Source organism: Diadema antillarum, unplaced genomic scaffold (assembly GCF_040938485.1).
Source record: "Diadema antillarum isolate AM-2024a unplaced genomic scaffold, OU_Dant_1.0 seq00000550_RagTag, whole genome shotgun sequence".
NCBI lineage: Eukaryota > Metazoa > Echinodermata > Echinoidea > Diadematoida > Diadematidae > Diadema > Diadema antillarum.
Genome location: NW_027271495.1, coordinates 2,053,714 through 2,075,773, shown reverse-complemented (window position 1 = coordinate 2,075,773; position 22,060 = coordinate 2,053,714). Strand labels below are relative to the sequence as shown.

Genomic DNA, 22,060 nt, shown 5'->3' with positions numbered 1-22,060 from the left:
GCTCTGTTGTGGCGTGTTTTGGATCTGTTGAGGTGTATTCTGGCTCTGCTGTGGTGTACTCTTTCTCTGTCGTAGTGTATTCGGTCGAAAGTTCATGAATTCTTGGTTCCTCCGATGTTGCACGATCTCCAGTTGAAGTGGCTTCTGCTGTTGAAAATTCAGCAGTTTTCGAAGTCGCTTCTTGAGTAACTGTCGCATGTGCACGTGTAAAAGTTGTACGTGTGGTAGGTACACCTCCTGTAGTTTTAGTGTTAACACACAGTCAGTACAGATCACTTTGACTCAAATTTGGCAGGCAAATGTTACATTTATATATTTCCCCACATTTTCATGGCATTTGTTGTATTGGCATCTCAAAGATTGCTTGGGTTTCAAATAAACATTGATCTGTTGGGAAAAAGAAATAAAACACAGATGAAATAAGTTGAAATATCCTATTCCATGGGATAGTATAGAGATTCACCAATATGGAAAAACGACATTAAAATAGGATTATACTCGTTAACGCCAAGAATGATTTGTTTGTTTAATCAAAATTTGAAAACACAGTGCAAAAACACGATTTTTGGATGAGTAAGCAGTGACTTACAATTTAATTCATTATGCAATCTTCCTTGATGTCACCACAATTCTTTCAGTAATGTTGAGATCAGAAGGAGACGCAGGCTGACCCTTGACCCTTAATGCTCACGTTTCTATATAGAATATGCAATAGATGGGTGACAGCGCTTACTTTTGATGAACCACTTAAGAAAGAAGCGCCAGTGATATTCATGTGGGTTACGTGCAAGTCAGAAGTTAATTTGAAGGGGTAACAATGGTACAATTGATAAGGTGTTTAAACAAGATTTATTTATATGATTTGATGTGATTGATTCCAACTCACCTGAGGTTAGATAATACAAAGTAGATGATATCTCAGCGGCTGTCGTCGGAGATACTGATGTGAGAGAAGTAGTACTTTCTGGTGTTGTGTCGAGCGCAGTTGTTTCTGCTGGGAGATTTAAATTTAAATTCCATCAAATTTTTGGCAGTAACAAACACGTACCTTCTTTTGCAATCCATGACAAATACACACAATTTGAAAATAAGGTAGAATAGGAAATTCAGTATGAAATTAGTATATTTCTTTATTCCATATGTTTTCTTTCGAATGTCCTTAAAATATTGATTTTGTTAATTATTATAACAACTGGCAATTTCTGAATTTGGTTACATCACTTGATAATGGAATGCAGAGGTAAAACTTCAAAGCACCAGGAAAATTCCCTCCCTCTCTTTACTGAAGCTCTTACATTTTTAAAACTAATGATTCAACGATCCGGTGCACGTCGGGTGAGATATTTGAATTTATATGTGGACGATACGTTGTTCATTCATCAAGTTGCAAGAAAGCAATAAAACAAGATTATTTCATTTTTGCGTGATTTCTATTTCTTTTTAAAGTATTAATTTCATTCGACCGGATCCTGCTCTCCAGCGGGGCTGGTAGTTCAATCCCCCAAACGGGCCTGCATCAATCGTTGCACACGGAGTTTGAATGTTGTAATGATAAAAAAAACACAATTGCACAAAGGCATATTCTACACTTTGATCTTTTATTATAAAGTAAGAACACAAGCGATGTGAGAAAGACTGTCTTTGCATTCCCCTTCTGGGCAATGTTATATTCAAACATGAAACATGCAAAAAACATTGAAATAATTGTTCAGGTAACATTTAAACATCTAGCTTGCTTATTATCTCTTTAATTGAATCAAATAAAATGTTCTTCTCGGACAAAAGGATATGATACAAACCTGTTACATCTGATGTCACTGTTGATTTGTCTGTGGTCATATTTGTAGTATCTGCATTGGATATGTTAAAGTGTTTTGAAATTCTGATTGAAGCATTTCCTTATACCTGGTAAATAAATCATTACGAAAATGATGATTCTACCCTATTTCGAAGGTGCAACTCTTAAATCCTTGAGATTTTTTAGATTTTCAATATTTCTGATATTCATCTTTGCAGCCATCTTGAATGTCTCCAAAACCTAAATGATGCAAGACTTCAGATGCAAATTCAGCATCCTCGAAATAGGGTAACACCATCAATTTATTTTCAATTCATTTACATTTTATAAGGAAATACCTCTTTCAAAATTTACGATTTTTGCAGCCATTTTGGATGTCTCAAAAACATCAGGAATAGAAGAGTTGCTTCATTGAGATTTGAATGCAGCACCCCAAAATAGGGTAAGACCATCATTTCGTTTTTGAAAATTTGTTGCAAAGGAAAAATATGGGAATTTCCATTTTTAGCCATCTTCAATATCTTAGAATCCTAAAAAAAAAAATGCTGTCCACCTTCATCGTGTTCATTTTTGTGTCCAATTTAACACCATGAATATGGGAATATAAAGGAATTTCATTCCTTGTTACTTCATGTGACACTCAAACTTGGAAAAAGGGCAATTTGTCAATGTTGTCATGTTCATGTGCTTATAGTTATGAGTGACATTTGACAGGATGATTAGGTACCAATGGAAAGAGGAGGATTTTCCCATTTCCTTACTACCAATATTGTACTCTCGATCCCTTGCTGATAATTATATAAAACTATATATCCAACATAATCGTATTATATGTATATGATTATGATAAATACGGAAAAAACATACTTACATACATTCATTAATAGGCATACGAAGATAAAGACATAAATGTAATTATGTGTTATTTTCACATATATAATTACATTACATATATATATTTCACATATATGCAATTATTACATAATATATATATATATATATATGTATATATATATAATTATATTTAAAATACTACATACATTTATTGATAAGCATACAAAGATAAAGGCATAAATGTAATTATGGGTTATTTTTGTTGACATACACAGTGGTGGAGGAACTCGTGGTGGGGGTGACGAACATTTGCATGCCGATACTCCCGTCTTAAAACAGACAGAGGCTGCCAAGTGAAAAGAAAGAAAATCTACCTATATATTTATCTCTCTATTGCTCTGCCTATCATTTCTTTTGTAGTTTCTCTTACTTTTACCTTTATAAATGTACTTTTATGTAGTCTAAGGCATTTTGGTATGTAATTCATCACAAAAGTCACATTGTACTTTACTTTGTTTATACACAACTCTACTTTCGTCGGAAATTGAATACAATGAAATAAGAAATCAACGCGGCTTTTGTGCTTTTAGAATAAACAATTCAACATCTTTTACTTACACTTTGGGTGGCATATTTGGAAATCAAAAGACAAATGACCTCTTCGAATGTTCTGTCTTTTCGATTACTTCTTTCTTTCTATTGCAGCAAATAGTCTTACCTACAACTGTTTGTTTGTTTCAGTTTTTCAGGTAATGATCCTGATCAAACTAAGCATGCAACTGTCATCCCAATGGAGCTTTTGCGTTTTTTAAGAATCAAAATTGAAAAAAAAAAACATTAAAAAAGTCTTTTTTTTTTCTAGTGCACCCTGCTCTCTTTGGGACTGTTAGCTCCCCGCTCCCTTCGCCATTGCAGTTACGGACTGCAAACATCGTTCCACACAGTATCTGAATCTTGCGTTGATCAAAGCATCAGTGGGATAATGACACATTTTGCACTCTAATAACTGATAATTATGATAAAAGCACCTCCAAGATTACAAAGACTTTATTTTCATTCAACTTCTAAGCAGCTTCACATCATATCTAAACATGCGGCATGTACCAAACAAAAATTAGGAAACATTGAAGCATTTAATTGACTCCTATTTCTATAATTGCATTATATGGAAGGTTCTTCTCACACAAACAAAGATACGATACATACCTGTTACATTTGAGGACAGTGTCGGTTCGTCTCTGGGCGTATTTGGAGAATCTGTATCGGATATCAAAGTGATTGATTCAGATTAGTACTTTTATTGGCCCATGTGTTTCTTATCCTTGTATACCTACCTGTGTATTGTGTCTAATACAAGGGAAAGCTACAAGGTTCATTCAATGGCTGAGATGTCTGCTCAGTGAGTGGCCAGTCTTTGACAGTACAGTAAAGGCCTACAATATACAATGATTTCAATATGAATATAAACTCCGCAAATGTTCTGAATGTTCATTTATGAGTTTTCAAACTTTTTAACATCTCTATATTCTTCTGACTCAATAGATCATGACTGTTAACTTGCGATCGTCACTAAAACTGATTTTTTTTCCCCTCTCCACTCGTGTCTTATTCTTGTCAGTATCACCATTATTGCATAATTCATAGACCGACAAATTTGCCAGGAAGTCCGTGCCATTAGAATATACTTTCCCACTATAAAATTTTCCTGTAAAAGTTATGGCACGTTATTCAACTTTTGTACCAAGATTGATTTATGTTTCCTCAAGAGAGAGAGAGAGAGAGAGAGAGAGAGAGAAGGAAATTCATAGACCGACAAATTTGCCAGGAAGTCCGTGCCTACGTATACCTTACACTGACCATTATCAGGTACATAAAGAATGGTCTGTAATTTTAATATGGGTTACGTCCAAGTAAGAACTAACTGATACGGTTTAATTTCCGAGTGACCTAATAAATACGGATCTCGAATAAGGGATTCATCCATGTGCATGACTTTTTTTAACTCACCTGTGGTTGCAAAATTGTATGTTGGAGACATCTCAGCAGCCGTAGTCATGGTAGTCGTGGATAACGACGTAAGCGAAGCGCTTCCTGCAGGGGTTATTTCACCCATAGTCGTCGTTGCTGGCAGAAATTTGTAGTTTTAATTTCATCAATGCTTTTGGTAGTGATATCTTTAATTTCTTTCTACATCGTAGTAGAATGTTTGATGAAAGAATGGGGCCGTTAACAAGAGACTGATAGATTCAATCACAACGAGCAGGTCATGACAGTATTCTGTCAAGGGGTAAAACTGATTCCGAGCAATGTCTCACGTACCAAAAAAAGAAAAAGAAAAAAGAACTTTCAAATTGAGATACAGACGTTCAGTCTCATCTCTTATGAAGAGAAGTGAACATTCGTATAGCAGTCCCCTTCAAACCCATGTAGTTCAGAACATCACTTTGTTTCACTTAGTTTATATCGCTTGTGGTCATCAAAAAAACAACAACGATTGAACAACTAGAAGAGAGAGAATATGAAACGTGGTCATGTTTTCATTGAATGGGTTTTGTAAAGCCACGTTTTGGAAAACTTTGATATCCTGTTCGCTAGTACAAGTCACTCTTAACCCATTGCATGCTTTGAGTGCTAATTGACACAGAAAACGCCATAGTATTGTACACATAGTCCAAAGTCCCTGGCACAAAATGGGTTAATTGCGTGGGTGGTATTATTTCCGATTTGCGATGCTCGAGCGATTCGCTCTGTACGACAGTTCGGCGGTCATCAGAGACTTTTCGTGTCGGATTTGAAATAGTTTCTGCATGTGCTGTTATTACGCTCAAGAAGAATTCGATCACATGCATGCGTTCCGGTAATATTGCTGGTCCATTGTTGCACAACCAGAGAGATTAAAAACATATTCTTTCCATCTCCCCGATAGTGTGAATACCCGCTACTGCGCATAACTATGTCGCGTGCAATAACTTTGTACTCGACGTTCGTTAATAGTTCCGTGTTTACTATTAATATTGTGCCTTGGTTGATAATGCACGTTCATGCTTCAATACGCTACATTTTTCGTTAATCATCTAAGTTTCTCTCATATTTTTTCTCGTTCTCTCACAGGCTGTAGCTGTTTGCTTCATGTTCATATTAGCATTATTATATCTGATGGAATGAAACAGTAACTCGTGAAAAAGCCGGGAATACAGCTTGAGCTGTCGCAGTAAGTATGTTCGTACTTAATTGGGCCTTTAGCCCCTCCTACGGCATAATTGGTACATTCAGCGTAAGGTCAAATTGTCAATTTCAAGTAAATATTCCAGCAACTCTCTCTCTCTCTCTCTCTCTCTCTCTCTCTCTCTATATATATATATATATATATATATATATATATATATATACAATTCATGGTATAGGCATAGACAGATATAGATACATCGTATCAGACAATGGATAAGCTCAACGCGACTCTAAGTCTACACATAAACACAAAATCCCCATTAAATACTTAGCGAGTGCACGTAAACACAGAGTGAAAATACACTCGCTCAAAAGGTATACAAACGTTGTTGCACGTGGACTTTGGGGTGTAGTAGGCCTACGAACGAAGGGGTTTGAAAATTGTTTTAATCTACATATCCATACAGGTAGTCGAATTTCGCATTCTACATTCAATTTGCTATTCAAGTTCAAATTCATATTCAAAGTAACATTCACCTCCGTCAATGACAATTCAGTACAATAAAAACTTATATACATTGACAATTTATGCACATTAAAGGAGACGTAACACAAAATAGCACAGCTTGTATCAGGCAAGCCTAAAACAATTCAACATATATAGAAACGAAAAAATTATGATAATAGTAATAAATAGACTTTGAAGAGCAGATAAAGAGTTATAAGTATTACAGTATACATGTATTATATTTCTAGAACAGTTTAGGAAGTTTTGATTGGTAAATTCAAATAAAAATCTACACCACGTCAATTTGACCAGTTATACCATTCAAAATCAAGTTGGTAATAATTATTTCTCAAATGTAAAGAGATTGTCTTATCAAAAGGAATAATGCACACAGACAGAAAAGCATGTAAACATTCAAACACATACACACACAAACACACGCACACACACACACACACACACACACCATAGGATATCATACAAACCTGTTGGTGTCGTGGTCTGTTGCGTTGTGGTCGTTTGTATACAACCTGTATGCCAAAGTGATAAGTGTGATATTTTAAAGTATGATAAGTGTTTAGGTAAGCATGTCACATTTCTATTCTTATTTCACTCCTATCAATTTGTGAGTTGTACTGAAATTATGATAATCAACCATTAGCATGATTAGTTTCTAAGTACCAGAAGGAAATGCCGTAGCAAAACATTTGCACCAACAGGAACACATTTAAACATGATACTTCGATCCGTCTTTATATTACAAAAACACAACTGAGTGCTTTGTTGTAGTTGGGGTTTTTTTGCCTGCAAAAAATTCAATATGGGATTAATGAGTAACATACAAAAGTTCTAAAATTGGCCAACCGGGGGTCAAGTGCTTTGTTAATGTATGTCTGTGTAACTTGACAGATTTATTGTAGATCTTGTCCAAAACAAAATGAGTAAAATGAACAAAATAAACCATGAGAATGTAACAAATTGACGCAATCATACCACCTCTGCATTCATTAAAGGGATCGTATAGTTTTGGTTGAGAGGACCAAACTTCAGGTTTCTAATATTTTTGGTGAGATAATGAGAAATCCCTCAAGAAATATGAAAGAGCATGTTGTACCAAGAGGAAGTCAACGTTTATTTGATGAAAATTGGTTTTAAAATGGCTGACATATCCTAAATTTAGCAATCCTAATAAAAGGTGAGACCCACCTTTTATTACGATCGCTTTGTTTTACTTAGCTGATGTCTAAGCCATTCCCAAACCAATTCTCATCAAATAAACTTTAAATTCCTCTTAAAATGGTATGCTCAGTACTATGTAATGAGTATAGTTTCTTGGTATCTCACAAAAAGTTAAAGCCCAATCCTCATCTCCACCAATACTATAATATAACCGGCCACTCTCAGGTGGTGTGCTTTAGGTTCTGTCTCTTACATAATGTGATCTGAAGTTATTTTGATATTTAGGGGATGAATTTGATCCCCGCCTCCCATTTTTGTATCTTTTGTAATATTACTATTAATGCGGCACTTGTCAGGTTTAGTTGACATAAGGGTGTATCTTTAAAAAAAGACTATTTTCCCAGTAACAAAAAGTTTAAAGAGCAAGAAATATATATATATATATATGTATATATATCTTTCTTTAAAGTATGAAGAAAATCCTGGCTTTAAAAAAAAAAATCAATAATCAAACATCTGTCGCTGAGGCTTCCAGGCCAACGCAAATAAAACCACTTTTCGGACAATTAACTTATTCATATTGCGTGTATGGTACAATATTAGCAACCGTCTAGAGCTGTAGAGATATGTATATAAAATGAGGCCCCATCCAAGTCAAGCTCAGCTTATAATGATTACCATCTCCTATTGTATCTCTTTTTATAATACGTGATGATATTTTACAACATCGTAGATTTTCACTTATGTTTTGATAGGTTACTTATATAGAGTATTTCATTTTTTATTTCAGTTTTTCGAAAAGAACATAAACATTTCGCTTTCTTTGGTAACAGAGAATAAGGTTTCATAATCAAAACAGAGTAAATTGAGAAAAATGTAATTGTGGAACCTTGGAGTTACAAATACGTTGTCATGAAATATGACAATTGAATTGTGTCTTCCACTTTTTTCCTCGTATACTTTTTATCCATTCCATATTGTACATGGAGAAACGAGGTTAAGTATTAAACAGCCAAAAACCGGGCCCAAACACACCGATATGGATAAAGGTATATAGATATGGATAAAGGTATACAGCTGTAGACATGGATATAGATATAACTATAGATTGCTGGTATACCGGGTAGATCCGGAACAGTTGGTGGGGGACGCGTACAGCTGCATGTCGTTTCCATGGTATCTCTCTGGAAGCAGACAGACTCTGGACAAGGGAAGAAAAACGGTTACGAGTGTGTTTTGATGTGATTTTGTTTTCTTCCTCTCTAGATCAAAATTGATATAGAATAATGCTTCTGAAACATTGTGTCATTTTCCATGACAAAATTCTACAATTTACGAACTCAAATCAAGCACTTTCTATTTCAGTTTAGGTGCTCTTGCTTTTTAGGTTGAACTTTTAACCTCGAATGTGTGTTTATTATTTCGCTGCAACATCTATTTTATAAGGGCATTATTACTCTTATGCTTTTGGAAAAAATTTTCAAGAACTTATGGGTAATTTCAGTGTGGTTTCAGACAAAACGCCATACCCATCATGAAAGAGTGCACGAGAGTAAATCAAAGTAATCATATTCATCATTTTGTTTTTAATTCCATTTAAATTTACAACACAGAGTTAACTGCTGAGTTTTTGTACAGTGTTCACCTAGGATCGATATCAGTCCAAATTTCGTCAAACTATACTTAGCATTATACGCAAATGCTGAAGGAAATGTTGTTCTTACCGAAGATTACAATTTTTTGACAAATCGCGTAAATGTCATAAAATCAAAGATGGACTTGTATGTATAAACCTTAAAAAAAGTGATAGGATCAATTCAAACGCAACCATAAACATAATGAAATTTTGATACTTAAAATATCATGAGAATCGTAATCAGATGTAAACATTAAAGGGTTAAGTGGAGATATGAGATTGGTGATACCTTTCTCTTGAAACTGCTTTCAAGTAAAAACAAAAGGTCTACTGTCATTCAGCCTTTGGTCTATATGTTACTTCTATAAGTGAAGTTATTATGTCAAAACTCTCACCGGCACTTGTCAAGGAGATGTAAAACAACAGGCAAATTAGTTTCACTGGATGATGTGCCTGTATAGAAGTTGAAGAAAAGTATGTTAGGATAGAAAATCTACAAACATACAGAGAGACATGGAGCACAAGCAGGTGAAAAGGGAGGGAAGGAGAGTGTTCGGAAGAAATAAGTTGGAGAATTCACAAATTAAAGGGGAAATCCGGTCGAAATATAAGCTATTCTGATTTGAAAGAGTAAAATGTTACGACTTCAACGGTATAATTTTGATCGAAATTGGATGAAAAATAAGGAAGATATTTTTTTCGCTATTTTTTTTTTTTTTTTGGGGGGGGGGACAGTTCTTGAACAGTCAATATGAATATGCAAATGGCCAAGTGAGCATGTCATTCTCTCACAATTTTCCATATGGTTTGTACATAAAATTATTAAATTTCCACTTTTTCATTTGAACGCAATTATGTCCGAGGCTTAAATCCCGGTTTATCTAACTGATAACTATTCTGAAGTTACTCATGCAACCAGGAATAACATCGTGTTTCTGACTTCAATTACAGAAAAAAAAAAATGAATTTTCGTAATTTATTTGCTCATGATCAATGGAAAACTGTTAAGGTATGACATGGTTAGCTCACTAATTTGCATATTCATATCCACTGTACAAGAACTGTTTTGCAGAAATTAACACTAAAACTTCCAAATGTCATAAACTTCCTCATTTTTCATGCGGTTTCTGTCAAAATTTTGTGGTTGAACTCGTAAGATTTTACTCCTTTTTACAGTTTTATCAGGTTAACTTATATTTTGACTGTATTTCCCCTTTAATGATGGTGTGATGTCAAACACACGTTACGTCCTTCTGGGTGGTTTGAAGAACATTCACAAAAGGACATGCAATTTTATCAGGTATGAAGGTTGAAATGCCTTGCATATGATACTTAAGATGTGAAATTATATTATGATAAAAAGTATTATGAAATACGTTAAAATATCATAAAAATTAATGTTATACAATAAAATATCATTACATTATGAAATGATATAATATTGAATAGAATATAATATGTATTATCGTGGGCATCGATGGGCAGGGGGCAAGGGGGGCAGATGAATATGAAAATAGAAAACTGTCCAACTATTAAAAAAAAAAAAATCACCAGATAGTTGAATTTCACATCTGAAAATGCAAAATTTCCCTTGATATGGAGGGGAATATACCCCCTCCCACACCCTCCCCTTCTCGCGGTCCCTTCCCACAGACTACAAATTACCATTTGGAGATCGAAAAAAAAATCCGAGTATTTCAGAAAAGTGTGAAAAAGATCTGTCACTTCAAATCCAAATGTGCAAAAGTTCACTCATTTATATGGGGGAGGATGTCCCCCCCCCCCCAAAGTATTACCCCCCCCCCCTCCCCCATCCCCCTTCTCGATTCACCGCCATAGGTTTATTACACTTTTCTCATTGATCATTTCCCAGATATTCCACCAAAGTGTCTATAAGAAATATTTTCATTTCAATTCTATAGATGCAAAAGCTCCCTAGAATTGGAGGGATTTGGTTATACCCATGCCACCCTCCGACTTGTACTCTGCTCCCCTCCATGCAAACAGATTCTTTGGAGATTGACACGTTTCCAAAATAATCCATTAAAAGGGTGCAACAAATTGATGAACTGCTATTTTAAAAATGGGAACGTCCCACATTCTCCCTCGCTCGGTTTCCTTCGTAGAATCATTACCCTTCTTTGATTGACTACTTTCAAGATATTCCACCAAAACTGTGGGCTAGAGAGTTGAATTTCAATTCTCAAAGTGAAAATGTGTAAGGGATTCCCCCATTCAGTTCAAAATGATTGCTAAAGCTCTGTCGTGTGGGAGGGGGAATCCCCTCCCTCACCGTCTACCTTCATTGACTTTACACAGTGATGAACAAACAGTGGAACAACACAATAAGATCTGAGATACTGTCATTTAGCCATTCATATTTCCCTGAATGTCTATCCTTCTTAAGTTTTATTTTATAGAAAAAATGAAATATTTCATCAGAAGTGTGCATACCGATTAATTTAAAGTCTAAAAATGCAAAATCTCCCTCCTATGATGGGAGGATATCACTCCTCCTCCTCTCCCAACGCCTTCCCCCGCTCTACCGTGCAAATATCTGCTAAATCCCCCCCCCCCCCCCCCCCCCCCCCATCATGAAAATGTACGTTCTTTGATGCATATGATCAGAGTAGTCACATGTATACTCAGGCAGAGTAAATTTGCCTGTCATTATAACCTCAATGTGAAAAAATGTTGACAATTTTTGGCATTCTAAAGAGTATTGATTCTTCAATTCCGCTACGCAAATACTCGCTTCAGCTTACCCTCACCACATACGATGATTCCAGTCCGTGTTCAAGTTTGACATTTAGAGGTAGAGTAGAACCAACGTAATTTGAGTTGTTTGTATACCAAGAATTGTTTTTGTTTTTCATCCTTCTCTTCTTAACGTGGTGTGTATTTTTCTGATATGAGTAAATAATTCGTGGTTGTAATGCTCGTTTACTGGTTCATTCATTGTCGTGTTTGAATTAATCAAGATCATGATCACAACAGATAAGGTTTACGAGCAACACATTTCTACACAAGGCATGCAGCTGTACATGACATACAAAGTACCTCTAAATTTCCTTTTGTGAAATGTATGACAGGGGGTTAGACTTCTTTTCTTTTCAATTTTGTTCTAATGAGCAGAGCAACTAAAAACATACAAGCAGAACGATAGATTCTTAAGCAAACTTGTACACAGGGTCTACAAGAAAATTACTTAGCGAGCCTTTGGTAGTTTACTTTGTTTTCATGGAAAAAGCAACTTTGCCATGTATATGCCGCTGAGGTATTGTTAGATTTTTCATCTCAAAGGTCAATTATGGGATCATGCACAAAAAAAAAAAATCATTAAAACAGCATTTTTGATCGATAATTCAGCAACTGCAAACCTTCCACTAAAGCCATCATTGGTTGTTATACCGACATTGATTTGATGCAAGTAGTGCAAGTGTTCTTTTTATTCTTTGTCACGAGACCATGAATGAAATTTATGAAATTTATTTACGTGTGCGGAAATGTTAATGATCTAATCTGCATTTTATCTTCTGGGATGATACCATGCAGTGTGGAGCGAACACATGTGATTTAAACATTTTTCAAAGCTTGATTTTTATATTACTTATTCTTTAATTTCAGGAAGATAAGAACCCAAAACAAATAAAAACTATTGCAATCTGTTAAAGAATAAAGGGTTCCATCTGCATCAGAATGTTTCAACACTGAAGTTATTTACCTCCGGTGACCAACTAACAACAGTGCACGTTAGAACAGACGTTCAAAATCATTGCAACTGTGATTTTCATATCACTTTCAAGGACAAACTAACAGAAGAATTTAATACGCGATGATATATTCAACGTCTCATCTTGCAGGCATGTAACCGTGTAGATTTGACAGGCATAAGAAACCAGAAAAAAAAAAAAAGAAGACAGTGTCAGGCTGTGCTCAGTGCATCATATACGCATCATAACAGCAGACATGGATAATCTTCATGAACATCAATAACGAAATAATTTCCAATACAGGGGCGTCACCAGCTTTTTTTCAAGGGGGGTGCGTTTTGACCCTAATGTAACGAGATTTTTTTTTGGACAGACATTTGGAATATATATAGGAAGCTCTCAATCCCTAGACTTTTACTGTTGTTGAGGGAAACCAAGCGGGGAAAGGGCACCGGCGTAGCTAGGATTTCATCTTTTACAGTAAAAAAACTACCATCTGGAGCTATATTTTTTCGCTTTGGAAATGAAGGGGGAAGGGCGCACCGGGCGCAACTGCCGGCAATTAATGGCAGCAACATCAGGAGAAAGGCATAACAATTAAATGCGAGCGAGCTTGAATATTTTGACATTTTACAGTAAAAAAAACCCCAGCCGTTTGTTGCTATATTTTTTCGCTTTGGAAATAAAGGGAGGGGGCGCACCGGACGGAACTGCTGGCAATTACTGGCAGCAACATCAGGTGAATAGCATAACGATTAAATGCGAGCGAGCTTGAAAATTTTACATTTTACAGTCAAAAAGCTGCCGTTCTTAGCCATATTTTCTCGCTTTGGAAATCAAGGGAGGGGGGCGCACCGGAAGGAACTGCTGGCAATTACTGGCAGCAACATCAGGTGAATTGCATAACGATTAAATGCGAGCGAGCGAAGAGAGCGAGCTTGAAAATTTTGACATTTTACAGTAGAAAAACTGCCGTTTGTAGCTATATTTTTTCGCTTTGGAATTTAAGGGGGAGGGGGCGCACCGGGCGGAACTGCTGGCAATTACTGGCAGCAACATCAGGTGAATTGCATAACGATTAAATGCGAGCGAGCCTGAAAATTTTACATTTTACAGTCCAAAAACTGCAGTTCTTATTTTAGCCATATTTTTTCGCTTTGGAAATTAAGGGGGGGGGGGGTGGAACGCATGCCACCGGGCACAACTGCTGGCAATTACTGGCAGCAACATCAGGTGAATTGCATGACGATTCAATGCGAGCGAGCGAAGAGAAGAGAGCGAGCTTGAAAATTTTGACATTTTATAGTAGAAAAACTGCCGTTTGTAGCTATATTTTTTCGCTTTCGAAATTAAGGGGGGGGGCGCACCGGGCGGAACTGCTGGCAATTACTGGCAGCAACATCAGGTGAATTGCATAACGATTAAATGCGAGCGAGCTTGAAAATTTTACATTTTACAGCCCAAAAACTGCCGTTCTTAGCCATATTTTTTCGCTTTGGAAATTAAAGGGGGGGTGGAGCGTATATGCTACCGGGCGCAACTGCTGGTAATTACTGGCAGCAACATCAGGTGAATTGCATAACGATTAAATGCAAGCGAGCGAAGAGAGCGAGCTTGAAAATTTTGACATTTTACAGTAGAAAAACTGCCGTTTGTAGCTATATTTTTTCGTTTTGGAAATTAAGGGGGGAGGCGCACCGGGCGCAACTGCAGATAATTACTAGCAGTAACATTAGGGGAATTGCATAAAGATTAAATGCGAGCGAGCGAAGAGAGCGAGCTTGAAAATTTTACATTTTACAGTCCAAAAACTGCCGTTCTTAGCCATACTTTTTCGCTTTGGAAATCAAGGGAGGGGGCGCACCGGGCGGAACTGCTGGCAATTACTGGTAGCAGCATCAGGTGAATTGCATAACGATTAAATGCGAGCAAGCTTGAAAATTTTACATTTCACAGTCCAAAAACTGCCGTTCTTAGCCATATTTTTTCTCTTTGGAAATTGAGGGGGGTGGAGCGCATGCCACCTGGCGCAACTGCTGGCAATTACTGGCAGCAACATCAGGTGAATTGCATAACGATTCAATGCGAGCGAGCGAAGAGAGCGAGCTTGAAAATTTTGACATTTTACAGTAGAAAAACTGCCGTTTGTAACACTATCTTTTTGCTTTGGAAATTAAGGGGGGGGGGGCGCACCGGGCGCAACTGCAGACAATTACTGGCAGTAACATCAGGGGAATTGCATAAAAATTAAATGCGAGCGAGCTTGAAATTTTGACATTATACAGTCCCAAAACTGCCGTTTGATGTTATATCGTTTTTTGCTTTCGAAATTGAGGGGGCGCACCGGGCGCAACTGCTGGCAATTACTGGCAGCAATATTAGGAGAATTTGAATGCGAGCGAGCGGAGCGAGCGAGCTTGAAAATTGTGATATTTTACAGTACCAAAACTGCCGTTTGTAGCTATATTTTTTGCAGTAAGGGGGGGGGGGGGGCGCACCGGGTGGAACTGCCGGCAATTACTGGCAGCAACTTCAGGAGAATGGCATTACGACTAAATGCCAGCGAGCGAGCTTGAAAATTTTGACATTTTACAGTCCAAAAACTGCCGTTTGTAGCTATACTTTTTCGCTTTGAAAATTAAAGGGGATGGCTAGCAACTGATCAGTGGGAATCAGTGGAAATGCTGGGAGATGATTGTTCCAATCCTTATGGGATTCATTCAAGAGTTCATTGTATATCTATTGTTGTGTGAAAATGATTTGCTTCAGAATGGTCTCATATTCAAGTAATGTGCAGTTTAATGCTTCCAGGTTAGCGTCCCTGGTCAGTGACGGAGCATTAATCTGCACATTACTTGAATATGAGACCGTTCTGAAGCAAATCATTTTCACACAACAATAGATATACAATGAACTCTTGAATGAATCCCATAAGGATTGGAACAATCATCTCCCAGCATTTCCACTGTTTCCCACTGATCAGTTACTCAGGCCCGTAGCCAGGATTTTTCAAGGGGGGGGGGGTGCGGTCACTAAAAAAACGGACCTTCGGTACCAATATCAATGATGACACACACACACACACACACACACAATTATATATATATATATACATATATATATATATATACAGTATTCATCGCATAATCGGGACAGGTTGGGAGTAGCAAACACGGCCCCTTTAAGCGAGGTGCCCGATTTCGCGATGAGTACTCACCATACACTAACGGCATACGACATGTACATGTAGTGCACACACACACACATGCATACTGACGTACTGTACATGTTCATGAATACACAACACGCTACCCTCGGCGCGACCCTCCAGCTCTCCCTGCATTCTCGCAATGATGTAGAGTACTATAAGTAATCGCAACCGGGTTCGATTCTTCTGTCAAACACGCGTGTACACGTAATCAATGTCAGCTCATAGTCTAGATTCATAAAACGTTACGTATTCGCACATACATTGAACCCTTCTCATCTTTCACGCTCTCCCTCCCACTCTCTCCCCCATTTCACTGAATACGTAACTGTTCATAGCCCATTTCAATCACGTAACTTTTGCCCAGTCACAACTGAGGAAGATTGTGACGTACACACAGATCACAGTGTACAGCTGTATTGAAAGTTGAAACCAAAGACAGTACATAGATAACAAGATACGAAGGCGCGCGATAACAATGGACTTTGCCCTCAGAGTGTATGACTGAGATTAAACAACGCACACAGCCTGGGCTGTATGAGCGAGGCATGTTTTTTTATTGGATGTGAGTCGAGTAGGAATTGCAAGCGAGCACATGGCTTTGCTTATGTAGGGGAGAAGAATGTTCGCGAAGGCATGTGCTTTGCAATGGCATGGATACCTGTACACGGCGCTTTCGTGGCTATGCATGTACATGTACTGGATGGACGGAGGTCAAAACACACCAATCCGAAGCTTGCTTTGTAAGTTTGTTGTAAACGACAACTGATACGGAATCTTTGAAATATTGTTGTGGTATTTTGGTAGATTTTTTGTGTAAAATATTAACAAAATCAAAGATCGCTTGAAGAAAAATTGTCCCGTTTATCAGAGGTCCCCGCCCGATTATCCAGTGAAAATAACGTGCGTTGGAAATGTTTCTGGGAAGCGTATATCATTTAAGCGAGGATCCCGATTATCAGATGCCCGATTATGCGATGAATACTGTATATATATATTGTAGTTGTTCCGCGTATTGGCAGTACTAGAAATAGCAATAATAAAGTCACAACAGAGGAATGCAGGGAATGCATTGATAGCCAATCTTGATTTAATGAATAATCCGAATTTTCGAGGAACCTTCCTCTTCTTCAGGGATGACAGTGCGAATATTCATTAAATCAAGATTGGCTATCAATACATTCCCTGCATTCCTCTGTTGTGACTTTATATATATATATATATATATATATATATATATACATATACATATATATATATATATATATATATATATATACATATACATATATATATATATATATATATATATATTCTTTGGACGACCGAACTACAAAAGTTGTATAAGAATTTGCGCGCGAAGCGCGCCGCAAATTGTGAATTTTGACTGTTTTAATGACGTTTTAAAGTCTCGAGGAAATTTGTATTTTTGTCTGTTGCATGCAATCGCGTTACGGTATTTCATCTAGGAAATAGTAAAAACTCATTTTGCCAGGAAGTTGCAAAGTTTAATTGTGTTCGAGACTCTGCGCGCGTAGCGCGCCGCAAAATTGAGAATAGTGATTTTCCTGGTGTTGTTTTAACTTTTATGTTTTCTATTGTATACCCGCGTTAGCAGGCCTGAAGCCTGGTATGCGAGTTTGTCAAAAACGAAAATAAATAAGAAAATTTTTAAAACAAAATGAATTGTAAATGTGAACCATTTATATTTTGCCTCCTTGTGGTAGGATATTTCCAGCATTTCCGAACTTTCAAATAATCATTTCAGATTTAATAATATTAAAGGTAGTAGATCCGATTCGCAAACATCTCCAATATCAGTCAAATGTCATATTAACCATCATGCTAAGAAGGTTTTCTTTGTGAAATTTGGAGGTCAGTGAAATTCAAAAATTAAACATCCGTTAGCCATTGGAAGAAGTTGAGTGCAATTCAGACCTCAGGCTTAGTGCTCAGATGTTTTCCTATTTGATTTGATCTGTCTTACTGTGCACACTAAGATATACATACTGGAATGGTTATTTCTTATTTATTGAATTATAGTAGCATATTTGGTTACTAGCTGTCTCTAGGCATTTTCAAATTTGGGCTGCAAAGAGATCCACTACCTTTAAGTTAGAAGAGAGATAAGTAAATAATGATAAAATAAACAAACAAAAAAGAATGAGTTTCTTTTGTAATACTATCTGACAAACTTTTTACTTTACCATTTTACTTCATAGCTCAGCACTTTCCATTCTCTCTCATACCCTACCTGTAAGTTAGAAAAGAGATTAGTAAATAATGATAAAATAAACAACAAAAAAGAATGAGTTTCTACCGCCGTATCCAGAACAGAGCCTGAAACGGTGCAGGCTCAAGAAATCGTTTGTACTAATACGTCTTGAAGTACTGTGTGATACTGTTGACTCAGACTTCTACAAAGCTGTAAGTGAGAATTTTAACCCAATCCGGCTCATTACCTGTGTTTTTTAATGAAAATATGAATAAAGAATGTAAATTAAATAACGACGCGTCACAATGCAGTCTAACGCTCTCACAATGTTATCATACATAGGGTTTTTCCCTGACTGTTTTTACTCCGGAGCTCTTGCAATATTCAGGCTTTTGTAATACTATCTGACAAACTTTTTACTTTACCATTTTACTTCATAGCTCATTATTACATTCTCTCTCATACCCTCTTACCCATTACATTTAAATGAAATACAACTAAACTGAGTTTGCGTGCCTGCATAATACTCTTTGGAAATTATAAGTGAGAATGTTCTTAGGTTTTGGCTCACTTCAAAATGAGAACCAATCGAACTGTCACAACATGAGAAAATGTATAACTAATAATTTGTTGGAACCGTAAGCAATGCCAGCTGAAGGCGAGTAGGCAAATGTGTTTAAAAGCATTAGATTATGCACGGAGATCGTACAGTTACTTGATAGATGATCTTTTCTCGAATGTTGGTACTAGCAAAAGGGCTAGAAAAAGCAGCTATTATAATTCGTTAGGCATGCATAATGGCCCAATGAGTGTTACAAGAGAACTGGAGTAAGACAGGTCTTTCATTTTGTTTTGTCTCTCCTGATCGTTCGTGAGAAATGCTAATTCATGACCACCTTTTCACAATTTGATTGGAGCATGCATTCATAATGGAAAATAGTTGACAAAATAATCTATCCCCAGGCATTATCATGCCAACATGTACTTATATATACATGTACTATATCTTTGTGAGACGTAGATATAAAATGTCTCAGGTTTTCGATTATAGTAATTTCGAGGAAATTTCTTTAATTTTTATCATATATGTAAACTTGAGGCTATTAGATTTTCATCCACTTACCTCTGTTCCTGTGAAAAAATGCAAGTGTCAACCACAATGTCATCCACGAATCGCACGTACTCGGGCGGCCAGTGGAAAAAAAAAATACCGGTCACACGCGCCAAGGGCCATGGCATGCAGAGCCAATATAATAATAGCTCGCACAAATTGATACATAACATTTGTGTTTGTGTGCATGGGGACGATCCGATGGTTCATACAACAAAAGGGTTTCGTACAATTATTTTTAACATTGTTAAACGTGCTCTTCCACATTTACGTAGCATATAATGTGTCTTTATATTTATTTGGATTGTTATCTTGAAAATTGCTAAAAACCGTTATTACGAAAAAGTGGACCTTTCAGAATTGGGGGGGGGGGGTGCGTACGCACCCGACGCACCCCCCCCCCCCCCCCCCTGGCTACGGGCCTGGTTACTAGCCTTCCCCTTTAAGAGGGGGCGGGACGCCCGGTGCGCCCCTCCCCCTGGATCCGCCACTGGTAGTCAAGGGTGTCGGTTTAAGTTCATGACTGGGGGAGGTATGACCAGCGAGGTGGCGTCGAAGTGACCAAGTATGGGAATTAAGGATGTCCAAAATCTATGTATATAGTCAACACTGTATAGAATACACTTGTACTAGTAGATAATTATGTATAAAATCAGTGCTGCCAGAACCAGGGGTGCGAATTGCTTTTGCCCACGATTTTTTCTTTTTTTTAATTTTTGTCCCCGATGCAAAATTTCAACCAAAAAAAAAGATAAAAAATAATAATCATTTAGTGTCCGGCGTTGAGGTCGCTCGCAGACTGAAGGTTTTTTTTTTTTTTTTTTTTTTTTTTTTTTTTTTTAGGGTCTGAAGGGGGGGTGCGTTCGCACCCAACGCACCCCCCCTGGTGACGCCCATGTCAATAGATTAGGATTCAGAAAGCAACAAATCATCACACATGTTGAATAACGTAGTACACGAAGCGAAATCTCCAACAAATTTCTTTATATAAATCACAAAACTGGAATGGAGTCTTCCGTTGTGTGACATACCGGCAGACATTGATATCTTTATGAATATCAATAAAGCAATAATTTCCAATATATTAGGATTCAGAAACCAACATAATTCACTCATGTTGAATAATGTAGTATATGAAGCGAAATCTCCAAGATTCTTATCAATCACAAAACTGGAATGGAGACTTGATGTCCCGCGACATTTTGCACGACTTAAGTCCCCATTGCATTTTTGTGATTTGTAAAAAAAAAAAAAAAATGGAGATTACACTTCGACTAGGTGAATAACAATTTACATCAGTTTATGAGTTTATAAGTTTTATTTCTTACATTATGTCAATATATTATTATTTACAATATGGGTGATAATATACTTTATTTTCAAAGGAAGTAAGATAACTTAACTAGAGAAGAAATCATGAACAATGTGAAACCTTCTTTCAGGGAAAGGGGATGTTCTTCAGGTATATTTCAGTACAGCAACGATAAAGTGACTTTTAATAAAACACAATGCCAACCTCAATGGATGAATGAAAAAGGGGGAAAATAGGCGTACATATTTTGTTTGAGGAGGGGATGATATCAGAAGCTGTATGACTATCATTCATTGTCCACGCCCACACTGTAGGTATAAAAACGCATTTTAGGAGAGCAAAAACCTGCTAGACCTAATATAAAGTGAGACACTTATGTTATGGCCAGTTGTCTTTTTTCCTCGTATAATTACAGCCATGTTGTTGCTTCTGGTGCACACAAGATACAATACACGTGAAACACTTATGCTTTGCTTTTGAGATATAAGGCAAGTACAACAATGATGACGTGCACAATCATTGGGCGGGAGGCACACATACATAATATACAGGAGCATCCATGAGTATCACTTCCAGCAGAAGGCACCGGAGCAGATTCGTTTAATCGTGACTTAGTTAACAATCAACCTTTGACATTAACACCGATACAATTGACACAAAATGTTACATGAAAATAATCTCTGAAAGTGTTTGAAACATGAATATAAAACGACAAACTGTTCACAGACTTACCATGATGTTCATCTGTTTTACAGGCAGTGACCCGACCTCATCAGACGTGGTACACAACCGATTTTAATAGGGGTACGCTTGTACCCTTCATACCCGGAACCTCAACATCGGAGTTGGTACATAAACTTTATGCACTGACTCCCCGGAAAAAAAAAAAAATGGGGAAAAAAAGAGGAGGCTCTATACGGGGAGTGCAGTCAACCATGTGCAAGTCGATAGAAATACATTCAAAAGGTACGATCGAATGTTTTGTTCGAGATATTTGGGCACACATATTATGCGCCATTGCTTTGAAGTCTCATTCTGGTTGAAAGAAGCGACATGCACGCCATGATACACACATAGGTACATACATAGGGCTTACAGGTAGGCACAAATATGTGTACAATAATGGTATACATTGTATGGAAGTAAAATGGTATACTATGAGAGATTGAATGATATCTATTTACACCTATGCTACATGATACCCATTGCAAAATACGGGAATACCCATCTCTGGTTTCAGTGACAAATAGCTTCTTGAAATCCACAATGAGATCTATAAGTGAACAAATATTTCAGCAAAATGAAAATAAAAAAGAAATCGAGAAAAGTTTAGTGAACTTTCGTGAAGTGCTATAAGTCTACATCGAAACGAGACAGT

General features: G+C 37.0%; 1 protein-coding gene across 1 annotated transcript in view; it reads right to left on the bottom strand.

Moving 5' to 3' along the window:
- The window catches only part of LOC139734916 (uncharacterized), a 34,917-nt gene extending 13,449 nt beyond the window's left edge, over window positions 1-21,468 (bottom strand). The window contains exons 1-4 of the mRNA XM_071645694.1: window positions 21,415-21,468; window positions 9,519-9,576; window positions 8,608-8,688; window positions 6,794-6,838 (exon numbers count right to left, since the gene is read on the bottom strand). Of these exons, the coding sequence (XP_071501795.1) occupies window positions 6,794-6,838; window positions 8,608-8,688; window positions 9,519-9,576; window positions 21,415-21,426 (196 nt within the window). The 5' untranslated portion in view covers window positions 21,427-21,468. The remainder of the gene's footprint in view (window positions 1-6,793; window positions 6,839-8,607; window positions 8,689-9,518; window positions 9,577-21,414) is intronic.
- Window positions 21,469-22,060: the final 592 nt, after the last annotated feature.